The sequence below is a fragment of the Trichosurus vulpecula genome, chromosome 3 (assembly GCF_011100635.1).
Source record: "Trichosurus vulpecula isolate mTriVul1 chromosome 3, mTriVul1.pri, whole genome shotgun sequence".
NCBI classification, from domain to species: domain Eukaryota; kingdom Metazoa; phylum Chordata; class Mammalia; order Diprotodontia; family Phalangeridae; genus Trichosurus; species Trichosurus vulpecula.
The window spans coordinates 270,463,910-270,484,216 of record NC_050575.1 but is presented as its reverse complement, the minus strand read 5'-3'; the positions used below and the strand labels follow the sequence as shown (position 1 = coordinate 270,484,216).

The 20,307-nt window shown below is 37.6% G+C and overlaps 1 protein-coding gene across 2 annotated transcripts in view; it reads left to right on the top strand.

Moving 5' to 3' along the window:
- The window catches only part of TASP1 (taspase 1), a 286,585-nt gene extending 272,407 nt beyond the window's left edge, over window positions 1–14,178 (top strand). Inside the window, exon 13 of one of the 2 annotated variants that reach the window (XM_036748085.1) lies at window positions 13,225–14,178. In XM_036748085.1, the coding sequence (XP_036603980.1) occupies window positions 13,225–13,317 (93 nt within the window). In that variant the 3' untranslated portion in view covers window positions 13,318–14,178. The remainder of the gene's footprint in view (window positions 1–13,224) is intronic. The other variant, XM_036748086.1, reaches the window with a different exon arrangement.
- Window positions 14,179–20,307: the final 6,129 nt, after the last annotated feature.

Genomic DNA, 20,307 nt, shown 5'->3' with positions numbered 1-20,307 from the left:
AAATAAGTTTTGTGGATGCCTTTGGGATTTACATCACAACCATTTCAGGATATCCACACTCTGTACTCAGGCTCATAATAAAGAAAAATGACAAATCAACACAGTAATAGCATCTAACAATATATGTGACATTCTATATCTAGAGTCTTCTACCTCTCTCCCAGAAAGATCATGTATTATAGATTGAAAGTTGGAAGAGACTTCAGAAGTCTTCTAGTCTAATGCTCTTATTTTTACTGATAAAGAAATTGAGTCACAGAGACATTAAATGATTTCCCCACAGCTACATAGGTAGTTAGTTAACCCATTAGACTGTGAACTCCTCGACAGGAGGGGCTGTTTTTTTGCTTTTCTTTTATCCATGGCACTTAGCATAGTACCTGGCACATAGTAGGTATTTAATAAATAAATACTTGTTGACTTAACCTAGTGATAGAACTGTGATTCAAACCAAGGTACTATGAATCCAAACTCATTGCTCTTTTGCCAGGTGCTTCCTCAGCTCTTTTCCAGGGCCAGCATTGTTCATTAACATTATCAGCACTCTGCTTCATCTTAGAATTCTTTCCACTTACATTACAGTAGTCATGTAGATTGTTCTTGTTCTGCCTTAACTCTGTATCAGTTCATGAGTCTTCCCTTCTCTTTCTTATATTTGTATGTAATAATATTCCATTACATTCATATATCACAGTCTGTTTACTCATTTGCCAACTAATAAGCACTCAGTTTATTTTCAGGTTTTTTGATACCACACAAATTTGGCTGTGGATATTTTGAGGCCTTTTTTCTTTCTTTACCTTCCTCAGTATGCATGCCCTGCCATACAGTGGGGACTCTGGAACAGAAGCTATGAACAGTTTGGTGACTTTTCTCACATAATTGCAAATTGTTTCCTAGAATGGTTGGATCAATTTAGAGCTCTACTAACAGTGAATTAGTTGCACAATGTTTCTACTTCCTTTCTTCACACATTGTAAAAGAGGAAGAGAAAGAGCTACATAATGGCCTGATGCCACCGACAATATAAAGGCCATCATAACTAGTTTGAATATTTTTTTCTGACTGTTTGCCTTTGCATTTTAACTTTTTTTTGAGGCTGGGGGAAAGAAGTTCCTCAAACTTCCTTCTACTTTTTTCTCTTTAGTTAGAACTGAATGCAATTTAATTTTTATACACTATTTAATCACTTCCCTAATAGCCTGTTACTACTAGCAATGACTTCATCTCTTAAATTGTCGTAGATTCTGCAACAGCTTTCTTAAATGGCCTGAATCCTTTACATTTAACCAAATATTTTGAACAAAATTGAGCAGAGAAGTAAACTGGTTTCATAGCATATATGTGTGTGTAAGACTGTATGGGTATCTATACATGCATGCATACGTACATACATATATACATTTACACCCACTTATCCCTCCAGGTTCCCCTAAGGAGAACCTAGTGAATATGTGTGTAATATAAGGCTAGTTCTAGCCAGGGAAATTTGAAAATGGGTACTTACAAAAGGAGGCAATATGGCCTATGTGTGGGGGAAGCAATATGTGTGGTAAGTTAGCAAACATGGGTTTGTGTCCTAACCAACAACTAGGGATTTGACCTAGAATGGGCAACTTAATCTTTCTGTGCCTCACTTTGCTCACATGGAAAGAAGTCGAATTCTTTGTTCTCTAAAATTCATTTCTGATCAACAGTCCTGTGGTGATACAGGTGATTTTCATGCAGAATCTCTCACATTTATACTTTGTTGTTTACTGTTGCTAGTGTATTTGGATCCCTAGGGAGTAAAAGCTTTATATAGTCCTGCATTTGTTGTTTTAGACTTGGAAGTCCCTAAAACCCATTCCTAATCAGACACGACAACTTCTAAGAAGGTTCCGTATTACAGGGAAACAAGCTGGGAGTCTTGGGCTCTTTTTGTAGTCACAACTGGGGGCTAATGTGGAGCACTTATAAATGTTCATTTTGACTGAGTTGAGGAAGGCATTCTGTAGAGCAAAACGAGTCTTGTAAAAATTCTTTGTCATTGCACATGTCAGATCCACAAAAAGAAAGCAGACAGACGATTTTGATAAGGAAAGCTTTCTTCAAAGAGTTTGTGGATGATTTTTATTTTCCACCCTCAAATTCTTCTCTGACACTAAACCAGAATTCTCAGGAAGCAGTCAATTATACAAACAGTAGTCTTCTGTTTTATAATGTTTTAAACATTGATAGGTCGTAGGCTGTTCATTTCTTTTAAAATTAAAAGTACATTTCTCAAGCTATTGTGGAAGGCATATTGTCTAACAGCTCACCAACTCAAAAGCTTTAAAAGTGAACATTTTTAAGTCTCACAAATAAAATCTTTCCTAGCAATGAAAGCTAGAGCTACAGCTATCTGGAAGCAGCATCAACACTATTTGGGATCACTCTAAATAGCAGTAGCCAAGTAGCTCCTCACTTTGGTGCCAAAGGAGAAGACCCTGGGCCTGTTTGTGCCACAGTTGCATGGGCACTTCTAAGTGGGTATCCTTCTTTACACTTCAGCGAGTAGTGGTAGAACCATCTGCTTTCAACATGTTGGGTAACACAGCTTCAACTATATATGACAGTACATCAAGGGCCTATGTTTTCGTTAGTGAAAGAACCCTCCACTCCAAGACAGATTGCAACCAATATGTAACTTAGATAAATTTTAGTTGACTGGAACGCAGAGAAGTTAAATGATTTGTCTGTGTGTAATACTAAAAATACATTCAGATTAGAGGCAAATTTTAGGAAGGTACTACAAGTACTACAAGAATTCTGAAGCTGTATGATCTTAATCCTCTCTGGGTCTCACCTTCTTATCTGTAAAACTTGGGGTGGGGTGGACCAGGTCAGTGGCATCAAACCAAAATAGAAATAAGAGCCACTGAACCATACATAAGGATCACTGCAGGCCACTTATAGACTTGAAAAACTATATATTAATGTTATCTATGATCTGTTATATTCATATTTATTTGGTTAAATATTTCCCAGTTACATTTTTAATCTAGTTGTAGCACATATTTGACACCTCTGGACGAGGTGACCTTGAATTTCCTTTTATAAATACTGTGAGCCTATGATAATTTATGGAATTTAGATATTGTAGAACCAGAAATAATGAATTACTTTGGGGACATTCAGAATTTAAAGGTTAATTTTAAAATATCTAACTTTAGTTTTCATGTCAACAGCAAATTTAAAGACTGATGTTACTTTCTCTTGCTAATATTTAGAGTATAGTGTATGTACAAGTGTAATATATGTATAGCATTTAAAATCCTTGAGATTAGTTTTATTCTGTGTCTCTATGAAGCAAAAATTTCCTCTTGTTAAAAAGCAAAAAAAAAATCATTCAGCTGATTGTTTTATCTACTTGATGCCAAATGGATTTATTTTTTAAAAACTGAATTGACTAGCTGTTTTGACTTTGTATGCCTTTTACATGTTATCTATATAGTGCCTTACACAGTCCAGACACTTAATCCGTATTTAAGATATAACTTATGAGAGAGAGAGAGACTGTGCTGTAGTAGAAAAGATAAGACAGAGATCTAGAATATGGTTTCTAGTCCTAGTTATTGCCACTAACTGACTCAGTGACCCTACACAAGTCAGTTAAATTTTCTGGTCAGGTGTAGTTTCTTCATATGAAAAGTGAGGTAATTAGAGTCTTTCGTGTAAGGTGCCTTTCTACTCTAAATTTTTATGATTTTATTTTTCATTGCATTTTTCCTTATACTTTATCTCCTACCTCTAACTTTGTCATCTGGGGCAAGGAAAAGAGGTTGGTAAATATTGGAAAATTTTAGCATTTTGCAACTACACTTAATGCTTCCCTCTCCTTGTAACACACACATGACACACCTACCACCACCATCACACAGATAGCTTCATTGACTAGTCAAATTAATTTTATTATATTAATAGCTAGCAATCATATAGTGCTTTAAGGTTTGCAAAATATTTTGCAAATATTGTCTCATTTAATTCTCACAATAATCCTGGGATGTAAGTGCAATTATTGTATCAGTTTATAGATAAGAAAACTGAGGCAGACAGAGGTGAAGTGACTTGCCCAGAGTCACACAGCTAATAATTGTCTGAGGCTGGATTTGAACTCAGGTCTTCCTAACCCCAGGCCTACCACTCTATCCCCTGTATTACCTAGCTGCCTCTATCAGATATAGAAACTGGATTCTAGGAAAATGCAGAAAGATGTGGACTAATTTTCCCCCTTTTATCAGGGACAGATATGAGAAAAGGACAAGTCCATAAAGATTTCATGAGATCATCTTGATCATTTTCTAAAATTCATCTTTTAAAAACAATCATAGGTCTCCTGAATAAATCCTATTTTCTCCTTCAGATAATTAAACAAAGAATTAACATAGACATTCAGAAGCAATTTGTTTTATTTTCATAGCCAAATCTGGGCTGGCCTTTTCTTTTAGAAGGAATTAGTTCCAGAACTCAATATACTAAAGAGACTTAGTGACGATTGAGAAGCAGTTTGGTGTAGTAGAGAACTGTCTTCAAAGCCAAGAAGACCTAGGTTCAAGATCCATCTCTGACAAATACTGGCCATGTGATTGTGGACAGGTTCGATAACTTCTCAGCGCTCTAGGCAGTTTTCTCAGAGTGTGAGCTAAAGAAAAGCTGTCAACCTTCATTGGTCAAGGGAATTTCTTCAATTGAGGGTTTTCTATACCAATGAAATCACAGCTCTGTTTTCTGCCCTTAACCATGACCATTACTCCAAACATAGATTTATGTATTATCTCATTAGGGCTTCTATTTGTATTACATACTATGTGGTTTATGAAATTTATTTTTACTCTGCATTTTAGTTGCATGCACAGCTTATCTTTTAAAATACTGTGTAGATTGCAAACCCCTGAAGGCATGTACCATGTCTTATTCTAGCTCTGTGTGTGTATCACAAGCACTTAACGAATATCTGTTGAACTAAACGTAGTCTGTCCTCTCATGCATCTTTCAAGTCTGTTGTTAAGGACAGAAGAAGGAATATTTTCTTTGTAGATTTAAAGATAGTACAAGGCATAGTGGGAAGAAGTCATAAAAAGTTGTTCTGACCCTAAAACAACATACTCTTTTCATCAAATATCAGGACGACTCATTAGAAGTTCATTTTAGGAATATTTGGATGTGACTTTTGTATGCAAATAACATACAAAGATTTTTTCCTTTAATAGAGTCCGTATTATGTCATTTGATTATCTGCGTTGCTAAAAGCGTTTTCTTTTGCTTCTTCACCATTTACCATTTGCTGTTGTTTCTAACATGGCATTGAACTGAGGAGTGCATGTTTTAAAATGGATGTAGGAACTACAAACAAGATGATTATAATATGGAGTCAGTTCTTCAAACTTTTATTTATGATTTGTCAGACTGAACTCAGAATTATACTTTTAGGTTGCCGTTGCTGTTAACAGGACAAGAGGAAAATAGAAAACTGAAAAGCTAAATAAAATCAGCTCATAATAAGAGCTGACATAGTGTCACAGATTTAGAACTGCAAGGAGACCTCAGAAGCCATATAGTCCCACCCCTGTATTTTAGAAAGGAGGAAATGAAGGCCTAGGGAAGGGAGTGACTTGCCCAAAGTCACAGGTAGTAAGGCAGGTTTTGAAACCAAGCCTTCTCAACCCAGAGTCAGTGCATACATTGTCATCTGAATCTCACATCTACCCCATGAGGTAGGTACTACAAGTATTCTCCACTTTGCAAATGGGGAAGTTAAGGCTCCCAGAAGGTAACTGACTTTTGGTTTCACGGCTAGCAGATGTCAGAGGCAGATTTCAAATTCAGATTTCAAATCCCTGACTTCAAGTGTAACACTCTATCAGCTATACCCCTCAGAACATGTTTTACATTGTGGCCTAAAGTAAGACATGGTATGAAGAACTGTACCGATACAATTTTTTTTTTACTTTTTTTACTGTATTTTAATTTTGGATGGACATCATTTTATCAAAGTAGCTTAGTCTAGTGGCCTGAAAACTGGCCCAAGAATCTACAAGTCTGAGGCCTATGTCACCTTGGCTACTAATTGTGGCACGTTGTATAAATTTCTTAAGTTTTCCATGCCATGGAGATTTTACTTCTACTTCATTCAAAGAGATGTTGGAATGATAAATGAGTCAAGTGTTTTAAGCCCCATATCAGTGGTGCCATATGAGTTCAAGGCAGTGTTACATAGCCTAACAATTTTCAAGATGTGTGCTATTATTTGGTTTTCAGGATTGTTCTGTTTGTGCCTTGCTTGATTGCTAGGCTGCTTGACTTAATGTACAAGTCATGTGGAATTCACAGTGCCAATGGAGGATTACCATACCAGAAACACTTAAAGACAAAAACACACTGTTCTTTTTGGATTTCTCCCTCCTGCACCACATAGAGAGCTACAGAATTTTTAATCTGGAAGAAACCTTGGAGATCATCTAATCCAGACCTCTTCGTTTCATAGTAGAAAACAGTGCAAGCCTAGATAGTTGAGGAGGTTTGTCCAGGCTAATTCTGGAGAAGAACCCACATCTTCTGAGATCTTGCTGTTTTATCATACTTGCCTTCCACCCCATGCTTCATTAACCCTACCAATCATGATACTTCACTTACAAAGAGATCCTTTTTCTGGTCATAATTCTGAAGGATATTTTAAAACAGAAATGTAACTTATTTATTAAAAACAGTTAATTAATATTATCAGTATTTCTTTTAGAAGAAATGTTCTTCATTCTACAAGTAAACATTTCTGAATATTTTATCTAAAATAGCTGATCCCAAATTAACTATATTAGCTATAGGTTAACAGTTCCAAGCTATTCTCTACTGCCAGTGTCCATCTCTCTAACACCAATCACTAATGTCCCAGTGATGGCATTTAACTATGAATCATGAAGTACCATGTTCTCTTAAGGATCAGAATTGTAGGTGACCCAAAGGATAATGGAAAGATGAATATCATGAGTATATACATGTGTGTGTGTGTGTATACACACATACAGAGAGAGAGAGAGAGAGAGAGAGAGAGAGGAGCATATTAACAACAGTTGACTTCCATCCAAGAAGCAGGATTTTACAAAAAGAAGTAGGTGTGCTGGTCATTTAGTGAAAGTGAAGGACAAATATTTTCCCTTTTTATCCTCAATGACTAGTTCCATCCCTAGCAAGCATAGATGCTTAATAAATGCTTATTGATTGATTATTCCCTGTTAACTATTAAAGAACAAATGGGACCGCATAATTACTGAAGAATCAAAGTTGTATGTGACCCAAAGGGCAATGGAAAGATGCTTTAGGTGGGTAGGTAAGTGATAACACGTTCCTCTTAATAGCTTGTGCGTAAGAAGCAGTGTAACAGACATCATCTGGGATATGTATGGCAAGAAAAGGATATGGATTAGTCATGTGGTGAAAGTGATGAATAGCAGATCTATGGCTTGTGTGTTACACGAGGACTCATGAAATACTAAAAGGCTTCCGGAGTGGTGGAGAAATCCTCATTATGAAACGCAAAGGACAATAATTACAAATGATTAGAAGGTGGTATGGAAGGGTTGTGATTTCTACCATTAGGGGAATTACACATACTAATGGGCTCATGAATCCATTGAAGTAGCTATGTATAGTTAGCAAATTATCAAATAGTTTCTTTAGGGCTTACAAAGATCAAATAGTTTTATAAAGTTGGCATCAGATATGTTTGTATTTATTACTGATGATGGGGTGTTTGAGGACAGAAGAAGAATTTGGACAGTCTGCCCTTGGCTGGTATGACTAAGAGAGTGAACAGAGTATTTGATACTTTATATGATTTGTTTAATCAATTAAAATAATATTCTTAGTTTCCTGTATTAACTGCTTGCTATCTGCCTTCTGTCCTTATATATGAAGGTCACCAATGACCTTTGTGCCCATTTCATGGCACTTTCTCAAGTCCATGTTCTCCTTGATTTCTCTACAGCATTTGAAACTAATGAACATCTTTTCTTTGCTTAAAATTATTGTTCTTTAGACATCCACTATCCTGCAATAATACCTTGATTCTCCTCTTCAATTTCCTGTTGCCCTTCCTCTGTTTATATTGATGGTCTTCCTCTTCATACCTAGTAACTATAGGCTAACTAAGTCAGTCCTTGGTTCTCTTAGCTCTCATATTCTTTTCGCTGCATTACTTATTCACTCTCATTATTCAATGATCATATCTACACATATCTTTTTTTTATGAGGGGGGAAGTCCGGGAAAGTGAGGTTAAGTGACTTGCCCAAGGTCACACAGCTAGTAGAGTGTGTCAAGTGTCCGAGGCTGGATTGGAACTCAGGTCCTCCTGACTCCAGGGCTGGTGCTCTATTCACTGCACCACCTAGCTGCCTCAGGTGACTATCTTGTCAGACATTCAAGTAGGATTTGATGTTTCTGGAATTCAGCAATGCATTTGCTAGCTAATAATGGGATTATATTACATTGCCCAAATGGTTGGATATCTTCTTATGTTGCATTCAGTCTGGTTTGGAAATAGTTTTTTGTACCTTTTCCTAGTAAAATGCAAGCATCCCCATTCTTCTTATCAGTACTTTCTGAGAAATAGTTTTCATCAATTCAACAAACTTTTGTTAAGCATCTACCATATACAAGGTGAGAAAGACAGACTACAGACCGTACCCTCAAGTTTACAGTCTAATGGAAGGAGAATGACAAATAGTCAAGCAATCATTATTTAAAAAAAAAAGTAAGTTGAAAGCACTTTGCTTGGATGTCTCCTTTTCATTCAGAAATTTCATAAGGGAGTAATCACTTTCATTTGCAGGGGACAAAGAAGATTTCATGAAGGAGGTGTCACTTAAGTTTGGTCTTACAGGAAGGGGGAGACTTCAGCCAGACATGGAGAGGAGGAAAGGGGATGTAGCTTCCAGTTATTTAGTGATATGAAGAAAACCATAGATATAGAAGAGGGCAACATTAAAAAGGAGATGGGAGGTGGAAAATAATTTATTTTGACTGGAGGTTAGGTGGCATAATGGATAGAGTGCTGGACCTGGAGTGTAGATGACTGAGTTCAAATGCAACCCCAGGCACTTACTAGACTGTGTGACCCTGGGCAAGTCACTTAACCTCTTTCTGCCTCAGTTCTCTCATCTATAAAATGAGGATAATACTACTTCTTTATAAGATTGTAAGGATCAAATTAAATAATATTTGTAAGGTATTTTGCAAAACTTAAAGTACTATATAAATGCTGTTATTATTATTAATGTTATTAATCTTAACATGAAGTTTTAATAGTTGGCTAGACAGCCAAATTCAAGAGGATCTTGAGGGCCAGCTTCTGAAGTTTATATTTTAGTTTCCTAAGCAGTGAATGGGGTAGTCATGAAAGGTTTCTGAACATTTCTATGAAGTGCTTAGAGTGATACATTATGAAGATTATGCAGAAAGCCACATGAGAAATATAATCTTCTTGATGGCAGAGACTATTTCATTTTTAGCTTCATATCTCTAGCACTGTATCTGGCACATAGTAGGTACTTAATAAATATTTTGATGATGAATTGGAGAGGAGATAGACTAAAGACAATAAAACTGTTGTGCTGAAATACTACCTTGTTATGGACCCCCGCTACTCCACCAGTTAGTATAGTAAGCAAATATGTAAGTAGCCACTGTAAGGTAACAATAAATAAGAAATAGAGATTAAGAGTGTAAAGGGCAACATAGCAGCAAAACTGCCTCCTAAATTAAAGCCATATCCATAAATGATGTGCTAAATTAGAAGAAGCCAGCTAGGCCCCACTAATGGCCCCTTAGTCTACAAGCTACAGATAAGCTCCAGACATGAGCAGCAAAATCAGAGAAATATTATGCTAATTAAGGAAGTCTAAGCTGGAATTGATAACTTTGAGATGATATTGATATGTTAATAAGTAAACCTCAAGATGGTATAAATAAGAGGCCATCACTACCACCTGAACCTTATAAGAATGGGACCCAAGGGCCATGGGACCCTCAAGCACTCCTACATCTGCCACAGGTCCATGCTGCCTGAGTGCTCCCCACTCCAATCTGCAGTGACCTAAGTCATTCTACATGCCCCTCTCCTTCCTCCATCTCTTTCCTGCCCTCTGCATCTGTCTTCCACCTTATTCCCACTCTACTGCAGTGCCATCTGCCTCCATGCTCTCTGTGCCTTATTAATATGTGACTGATGCATTACTCCCTGCATGCTGTCAGCATGATCTTTCCCCAAATGTAGCACCAATGTGATATTCACAGCACCTGTGGTGGCTATGAATGTACAAGTGTAGTTCTGAATCGCAAAATGTAACAGACTCTCTACGTGGAAAACAGAACCAAAACATTTATTCAAACACCAGAAAGCCAAATCCATCACAGCAACAAAGAAGTCTATATACACTGGCAATGCAGGGGCACCGCCCTCCCCAAGCCTTCCCACAAACAACACCCTCAAGCAAATCACTCCCTCTCTCACTCACACTAGTTCCTCTGCCTGCTCTCTCCTTTCCAGCTCTGACCAACTTCCTCTCAGCTCTGCTCCACCCCTTCCTGCTCCACTGGTTCAGCAAGCTCCTCCCACCACAGGCTTCATGTGACCCAAACTCATGTGACTTAGGCTTCCATGTGACTTAAGCAGGTCACATGAGCCTATTAATAGATGGGAAAGATCTTCCCATTTACATTACCATTACACCAAAGAATCAGGTTTGTTTTTCCTGACTTATCTGGGGAGCCCTCTGTGGTCCCCTTCTTTAGGTATAAACTAGGACACATGGGCTGGGATTTAATTTGTTTGCGGCATACCTACCCTGGGCTAGCTTGGTGCCATGAACACATTGAAAGCAGCAATGGACAAAAACTCATTCCCCTACCACCACCTATGGATCTCCCTTAATAGGTAGGTCTCAATACAGCACTTGTTTAGGAGGCTGTTACAGAAAAGAAGAATTTAAGGGGCTAAACCAGGGTGGTTACAGTGAGAATAGAAACATATTGTGCAGAGGCTCAGAAATAATGATTGAATGTGGCAATTTATGTGGAATGGGAGGATCAAAGATGACTCCAAGGTTATGGTCCTAGAATGCTTAATGAATTAGTGTTGGATCAACAGAAATAGAGAAGTGAGAGGGGAGACGGTGAGTTCACAAAATCACAAAGTTAGAAGGGACTGCGAGGCCATCGAACGCAACTCACATTTTAACAAAAATCCTTTTTAAACCCTGTCCAGCAAATAAATAGACCCTATGTTCAAAGACCTTCAGTGAGGGAGAACCTCTTAAGGTGACACATTCCACTTTTAGGTAGCATTAATTATTAGGAAATTTTCCTTTACCTCAAGCCTAACTTTGCCTCACTGCTCCTGGATCTTCCCTCTAGGACAGAATAAATCTGATCCCTTTTCCATGTGACAACCGTTAACTACTTGAAGAAATCTTTTTCACATCCTCCCAAGTCTTCTCTTCTGTAGGCTAAACTTCCTCATTTCCTTCAACTGATTCTTATATGGCATAATCTTGAGGTCCTTTATCATCCTAATTATCCTCCTCTGTATGCTCTCAGTCTTATCAGTAGCCTTCCTAAAATGTGGCATCCCAGACTGTTGTGTAGCGTTCCAGATGTCTGAACAGAGCAGAATACCTCAAATCTATCATCTCGCTAGACACTGGAAGCTATGCTGTTCTTCCAGCAGCCTGTGGTAACATCCTCTTTTTTGGCCACCGCGTTCAGCTTTATGCTTGTTAATCAAGGTGCCAATGAACCATTCATATGGAGATAGCAAGATGGTCATTGTACATATGTGATTGAAGGCTAGAGGAAAGGCTGGGGTAGAATATAGATTTGGAAATTATCTGCACAGAGGTGACTTTCAAAATGAAATTAGTGTTATTTTTGTAGATAAAGAATAGAATAGAAAGCAAAGGAGCCATACCAGACAACGGGTGTAAATAAATTTCCCTCTCCCTATATTAGTATTCTTTAACTCCTAAAATTACTTTGAATTATTTGCTATATACTTTGTATTTTCTTCTGTGTTTGCATGTTAAATCCCTCCGGTAGAATATAAGGGTAGAGACTGTTTCGTTTTGGTCTTTATATCTCCAATACCTAACATGGTAGGTGCTTGGGGAGTGTGTCTGGGAGACCTGGGTTCATGTTTTACCTCTGACATGTAATGACCATGCTGACCCTGAGCAAATTAGATCCTTTCAGTGACCCAAGCCATTTGAAGAATGTAAGTTGCAGACCTGTTGTGGATCTGCATTAGTGGAGAGTGTTACTCATCAGGGGTTACATATGCTGATGAAATCACAAATGTGTACCACCCTTAAAAAAAGTTTATTGAATTTAATTTTGAATGGGATGTGTGTTTGGAACCCCCAAATTACTACCACAGTTGTAGCTTGGGCCTTAAATCATAATATATCAAAAGTTTAACTTTGATATTTCGTGACCTTTAGTATTACATACTTGGCTTCATGTGTATATTTTTGGTCCCCTAAGAATTAGCCATTGTGTAGCTTTTAATTTTAAATGTTGACAGCTCTTTGAATGGGTTTTTTGCCTCAGAGAATTATGAAGAGATCATACGTATGGGATTGTAGGCTGAAATTATTATGACCTGAGAGATTGATAGCTGTGTCTGTGTGATGCCCGTAGAAACTCTTCTCTGTCTCTTATCTCAGTGTCCTACTGAAAAGCCAACCAGTTGTTAAGTTCCATTGGCTTTATTCTTGTATCTGCCTCTTCTTATTCCTGTCATTGCCCCAGTGCTTACTCTCTACCAGGACTCTTCCCCTTTCCAGCCTGTTCTTCTGTTATACTGTTCATGTCGTTGAACTGTCCCACGATCATGTCGCTCTCCCACTAAAAACCCTTCAATAGCTGCCTATTAGTTAATGCTTGTGGATTGATGTTTAAGAATCCTTCACCCTTCATACAGGACCCTGCACAACTGCACTGAACTCCATTTAATCTTATTTTGATGATCCATAATGCACTTCAGTAGCTTGCAACATCGCAGTGATCATCATTGACATGAGTTATTTTTACCCTATCGATGTGCAGACGCATCAGGTGATAAGAGTGACAATCACAGCCAGATCAAGTTCTTTTTTTCTCTTTTTTGTAGTGGTTGCAGCACTACTTACATTGTCATCATTTTTTTTTCACAGACTCACATTTCAAGACTTCCTCCTGGTGCTGTGGCGGGACAGTCAGTGGCAATTGAAGGAGGAGTTTGCCGCCTGGAGAGCTCGGTGAACTGAAACCCTCTGGCTCAGCATGAAGTGTTTAAATGGCACTTGGGGGCCTGAGCTGGTTTTTTTTTAACAGAAATTGGGTATTTTATTCTCATTTTATCATTCTTATTGCAACCATGTGCACCATAACTTGAGACACAAGTGCTGCTGTAGTCTCTACTTTTAGTGATGTATGAGTGTGTGATAGTGTAAGGGCGTGACTATGTGAGCAGGTATGTGTGTGTGTTTCCCCCAATGGAATAGAATCTCCTTTTCCTCATTGTGCAAATAAAAACCAGGTATGATTAAATTAACATCATAAAATTTATACAATGTTTACAAAAATGAGCTAAATTTGCAGGAAAAACATTTTGATTTATTAAAACTATAGCAACTATCTTTCCTGTTAAGTTTGAGATGAACAGAATTCATAGCTAGTTGTTTATATGATTGAACAGTGGTTGTGCTACATTTATTATAATAATTAATGATAAAGGTTCTTTATTTTTTAATGGTTTAAGTGAATCCATCGGTGACTTGAACCCTTATTCTCATCCCTAATACAGGGCATTTTTCTTTAACAAAAGAATGGTTTCAGTGAAACAATCTAGCCAAGAATTAAGGCCAGACCTTTTTAAAACTAGTCTTATGATAAAGGTTGTACCTCTTTCCTTAAGCTTTTATAAGCTTAAATGTTGCATAGCTTCAAGCTCTATGTACTATATTATGAAATTACCTAAAGATAGAGTACAGTAATGCACAGTCTTTAGTTTGTGTATAATGGAATATTATTTGCAATGTAACACTGTAAATATGACAACAAAGTTTATGGACAGATTCAATATTATCTTTGTTTCTTGTTTAAATATATTTTTAAGATAAAGGTGCAAAAATAAAACAAACATAATACTGTCTGTGGCATGGAAGTGTCTTCTTCACAGGTTTTTATAACTTAAACTCTTTGGGCCAAGACTGGAAGGATATTTTGAGCTTTCTTAGAAAATTGACATTTTCTAAAGACCAAACGTGAATTCCACTACATACATAAAACCATTTGTTCCTTCTACCAGTCTTAAAATCCACTTCTGACTTTTTGCTGATTGCATAAGAAATTATAATAAAGTATTCTTTAAATTTAGGGATTTTTTAAAAAAAATTATCATGCCATGAAAGATCAATTTTTAGAGGAGGGTAAAAGGCACTCCTGTAAAAATTATATTGCTAACTCAAAAGAGATCATTTCAGTTGATACTTAACTTCTCAGAAGATGAAAATCTTGGTTGTTTTTTTTTTTGATGTATGAGGAAGGATTATCAAAAAGATGCTAAAGATAGACTTGCACAATGAGACAGGAAGTCCTGTAATCATGACTCTGGATGGGAACTGATACAGTCCAAGAAGAAATTATATACTTCACATCAATGTATGGTAAAATTATAAAGGAAAGGCAAGCAAAATGAAGTTGGTATAAATATGAATGATTTGGGAGTTGCTGGCTTTGTATGCATGTTTCAGCAATTCGGCTAGCAGCTGCTATGGGGGGTAAAACACCAACACGAGCCCAACAACAAGAACGTGGCAAGCCCAAGTTCTTTTGATCTGCTTTACTAAGGAAAGCAACATTAAGGAGTTAACAATCTTACTTTAATCCAACAAACAAATATCATTCACTCAGCTCAGGGGGAAAAGCTAGCACCCTGAACTTCAGAGCAAATACAAACAAATTACAAACATCAACAGACAGACCTTGTCTGATTCAAATCTCAATTCATAGTTACCAGAGTTTAACAAAGTCCGAACATCTGGGTTTACAAGCTGGAGGGCTCTTAACTACAGCTGCCCAGAGTCTCCATGTCAGCATACCTCCAAAAGTGGAAGCCCTAAGCAAATAGCTCTGTTCTCTCTTTTTATGCACTCTTTAGCTGTCATCAAATGTCATCTGAGTGACCAGAACTTAAGCTCTTACTATTGGCTCTGGTCTTAGCAACCTCCCTTAGGTCCCTGAGGGCTTCACACCCACATAGGCTTAGCACCTAATAGATATGGGTTTGGGCCTGGGGCTTAGCACCTAATAAGACTCAATCAAAGACACCCAACTTAATTGATATTACAGTGCATCATGCAGGCAATTATTACATTTGCTTTGCTATTTTCTGGTAGACAAGTTGGTGCCATAATATCTGTTTTTCATTCTTAATAAAGTTTCAAAGTTAGCAGGGTTGGGATTACTGGTAGGGATCCTTTGTCCTCAAGCATTTTCAAAGACGTTACCTGTTGGCAGTGCTCCTTCAGGAAATAGACAGAATTTGTATAACTATTAGGACATTTTAGAGTCTGAAAATCGTCTGATGTATTTTACTAGGCATGCTTTTTCTTTCATCAAACATTTGCCGTTATTTCACTCCCATTTAAGAGGTTTGTTTTTAAAGTTCTTTTTTATGAAGATAAAAAAATGATTTGCTTTCAACAATTACAGTCAGTTCAGAACACTTGGTAAAAAAAAAAAGGCTTTGTTTTGTTTTGTTTTTTTTTTCCCATTTCTCCAATTACATTTATTTTTTCCATCTAAATACTTTGTGTGAACAGGGATAGAAAGTTAAACTTAGAACCAATAGGTTTTTAAAAGTACTCTTAAACTTAACAGGTAAGGGAAATTTGTTCCTAAAAGGAACATAGGGTAAAGGAGAAAATAATGAAAGAAATTGAGATTTTTTTTAGCCATACTTGGAGTTGACTTTATTTCACACAAAATTAGAAGCTGATAAGAAAATAAGCACCATGTGCTCATCTGGCCAATGTCAACAAGATTCAGAAACAGCTGTATTTAAAATATCTATTTGTTATTACATGGACTGTTTAATCAAACCAATAAACACTCACTTGGATTCATAGAGCCCCTTTCTTCTGAAGAGCTTAGCAGTAGATTCCAGCTTCCATGAAGATGGATGATCGGGTCAAACCTAACATGAACATTATTTACTTCAGAGTGGTAAATAGCTCTTTTATTGAGTTTTCCCTTCCCTTTTCTGTCTGATACAGTGATTCATTTTTCATCTAAGCATTGTTGAGCCATGTGATATTGCAGATAATTAAAGCTTACCACTTGAAGTGCCAAAGAAGAGATTTTTATCAGATTACACATTCTCTTATTAAGTGGAGGATATTAAACATAATTTTCTTGATTTATCCAGGGTCACCATTTGTGAACGTCACTCAGTGTATTATTCAAATTATATTGTGCAATACAGCACTGTCCTCAGAGCCTATTCAGGCTTCTTCTGTTTTCCCCTACGATAAATAGATACAGACTATGGTGCCTTGTCTGGTTTTTTGGGGGGGTGTTGGGAGGAGTAATTTTTTTGTACCCACCCTTGCTATCAATTATCACTTTTCATTGCTGTCAGTATACCTTCTAACTGCCTCTTTGTCTTTTGTTAAATGGCTGCTATTAATCTACCGTAGTCTTGGAAACCAGTTGAGGTCCGTAAGACCTCTCCCTTGAGTGAAGTCCCCTAAACTTAAGTGTATCAAATTTGTGAGCTCTTTTTTGACTGCTGTGACACTTTTCTGGCCTGCTATAGTTCTCAACTATATTCTGAAGAGCTTAGGTTGCCAGTTAAGTGATTATATGTGAAGATACATACATGATGTCTCCAGATACATATGTGGTCTTACCATATCTTGTTACCATTAAAAATATACCATTTAGTTTATGGGAATTTTCCCTCCATCCCATAGACAGCAGATACTTGTAAATAACTAAGACTTTGCATAACAATTTCCTCCTAAAAACCATGTAATTTTCTTTTATAAGTTCCTTGAGGTCCAGGACCGTTTGTCTTTGACCTAGCCCAAAGCCCCTACCTGATAGACCTTGATAAATGTTTGTTGAGTTGAATTACATTTTAAGGTCAATTGTTATTCCTTAAAATTTAACTTTCCATAATCTCTAATGCATCATTTACTTTGTAGCTTAGACATAGAGATTTGGGGTTAGCTAGGTAGGGCTGGTAGGCAATGTGCTTGCCACTGCCAAACTGCATGGTAAACTAGATATCACATACATCCTGTTCTGAAATGGAGGGATAATTGAGAAGAATGCACATTTTCATTATCATTTTATAATATGATGAATGTGATAGCTAGACAATATTCTTCTTTCTGTGTTATTTTGTCCTACCTTGATTACCCACCCATACATAAGGCTAAGTGCATTTGATGCCTTTAACCATGCACACTTGGTGATTTTATCTCCTATTGCATTCCATCCTTGTAAGGTTCAGAGTATATGTAATTATTCTTAATAAGCAATATGTTTGACCTTGGCAAATAGAATATCAAAGTTAAAACTAGCACCTGGTTTAAATCTAGATCTAGGAGTGGCTCTTCTAGCAGACTCTTAAAAAGATGGCTCCCGTTTTCTTAAGTTATTCTTTATTTAGTTTGAATACATAACTCAGCTACAGTCTGAGTCAGTCCACTGGCATGTCTGAATCCCCTGGACTTTGTCAGGAAGAAAGAAGAATCAGCTCTGCAGGAGATTTTAGGGAAAGCGTACTACTATTTTTGTGGTTCTGAATTTCTCCCAGAATTTGCACATCATAGCTGGAAGGAACCATAGAGCTCAAGTCCAAATCCCTTGTTTTAAAGATGAGGAAATAGGGCCCATTTCTATGAAAAACAGCCAAGAGTTTATAGGGCAGGCATAGAGACAGAAGTCTTTCTGCCTGTTACACTCAACAAAAAATTATAAAAATCTTACAGTTTTTTTTGTATATTTCAGAGGTAATCTCATCCAATCAGTAACTAAATCATTAACCTTGCCTGCAACATCCCAAGGAAATTTTTGTCCAGTTCATTAATTTGAAAAGCATTTATTAAGTGGCTCCTACAATCCAAGGACACAAGCCTCCATGGCGTTTCTTTTCTTTTGGGCGGGGGGGGGGAGCTTTTTTGGTGAGGCAATCGGGGGTAAGTGACTTGCCCAGGGTCACACAGCTAGTAAGTGTCAAGTGTCTGAGGCTGGATTTCAACCTGAGTCCTCCTGCCTCTAGCCACTGCGCCATCTACCTGCCCCCATGATGTTTCTTAACCAAGACACTCTGTATCCTGACTCTGAGTCATGTTCACTGACTGTCCCCAAAGCCTAGAACACCCTCCTCATTTCTACCTTCCGGCTTTCCTGGCTTCTTCCTTCAAGTCTCAGCTAAATTCTCACCTGCAAGAAGCCTTTCTCATTCTTCCTTAATATTAGTTTCTTCTCTTGGAGACTATCTATCCAATTTATCTTATATGTATCTTGATTATAGAAAGTTATATGCAAGTTGTCTCCCTAATTAGATTGTAAACTCCTTGAAAAGGGAGACTTTTTTTCTTTTTATATTGCCAGAACTTATCACAATATCTGGCACATAGTAAATGCTTAATGGTTGGTTGTTGTCATTTTTACTTGAAGAGTACCAAAATTACATCACTATGTTGGGGTCAAGGTGTAGTGTGTCTGATTGGGGCTGATCAGACCAATACAAGCTCAGAAGGCTCTAGCACAGGTCGGGCACAAACAGTCCATATGGACATTTGGAGTGGAGATGAGTCTAAATTTGTTCATCTCCTTTTTTGTTTGTTTTTGAGCTGCTACAGTTCTACTTTGCTCAAAGAGCACAGTGCCTTCTTTGATGAAGGCACACCATGCTAGGTGGTCCTATGCCAGTGTATCCCATGTCTCACAATCAATTCCAAAGTTCTTTAAAAAGACCTTGAGGGTGTCCTTCTGTAACTTCTGACCTCCATATGAATGTTTGCCTTGTGTGAATTCTCCATAAAAGTCTTTTAGGGCATTTAGGCAAATGTAATTTGGCACTTGAACAACATGGCCAACCCACAAAGTTTGAATGCTTGGCAGTTTAGCTTGAGAAAGGACCTCAGTACCTTATCTTTCCAGGTGATCTTCAGAATTTTCCTAAGACAACTCAAATAGGAGTGATTCAATTTCTTGGCATGGGTCTGGTAGGTATACTGTCCAGATTTCACAGGCATACAACGAAGTTAGCAAAGGGCTCTGTAGACCTTCAGCTTGGTAGGCAGCCTAATACCTCTTCTCTATCATGCTTTCCTTTGGAGCCTCCCAAACATTGAGCTAGCTCTGGCAATGCATGCATCAGCATCCATGTGTTATCATCGTTCATCCTTCTTTCTTGAAGATGACCAATGACATCACAAGGGTCTTGTTTTGCTTTGTGCATGAATTGGATTTAAGTGAGACAGAGCTATACAAAGTCATTAGCCTCACTCTCCTCCAGAGTCATTGGAGTCTAGTCACAAGACAAAAATCAAGATGATGGTGACAGTCCCCATCATCTCTGTGGACATCCCTGAAAAGTATACTGCCAAAGTAAGTAAACTTATCGACAGCATTCAAAATTTCTCCATTTGTTGATGGTGTGGTACTGGCTGGTGGAGAACCTCTGTTTTCTTGGTATTAATTGTCAGGCCAAAATTAGCACAAGTGGCAGAGAATCTATCCATACTTTGTTGCATCTCACCCTCAGCGGCTGCATTGAGTGCACAATCATCTGCAAACAAAAAGTCACAGACCAACTCTTCCTCTACTTTAGTCTTGGTTTGTGGCCTTTTCCAATTAAATAGTTTCCTGTCAATGCAGTAGGTGGCCTTGATGCTGTTTCCATCCTTATTGAAGACATCTGACAACATCTCTGAAAACATCATGTAAAAAAGCATAGTAGCAAGCACACAGCCCCCATTCACTCCACTGGTGACTGGGAAAGCACAAGAGAATTGTCCATTATCTAGAACCCATGAAAACATACCATTGTGAAACTAGAGTACAATGAACTTCTCTGGGCAACCAAATTTCACCATGATCTTCCACAAGCCCTCACAACTGACAGTAATGGAAGCCTTGGTCAGACCAACAGGCTTTGTAAACAGACCTCTGTTCTCTTTCTAGCATTTCTCTTGGAGTTTTCAGGCAGCAAACATCATACTGATCATTCCTCA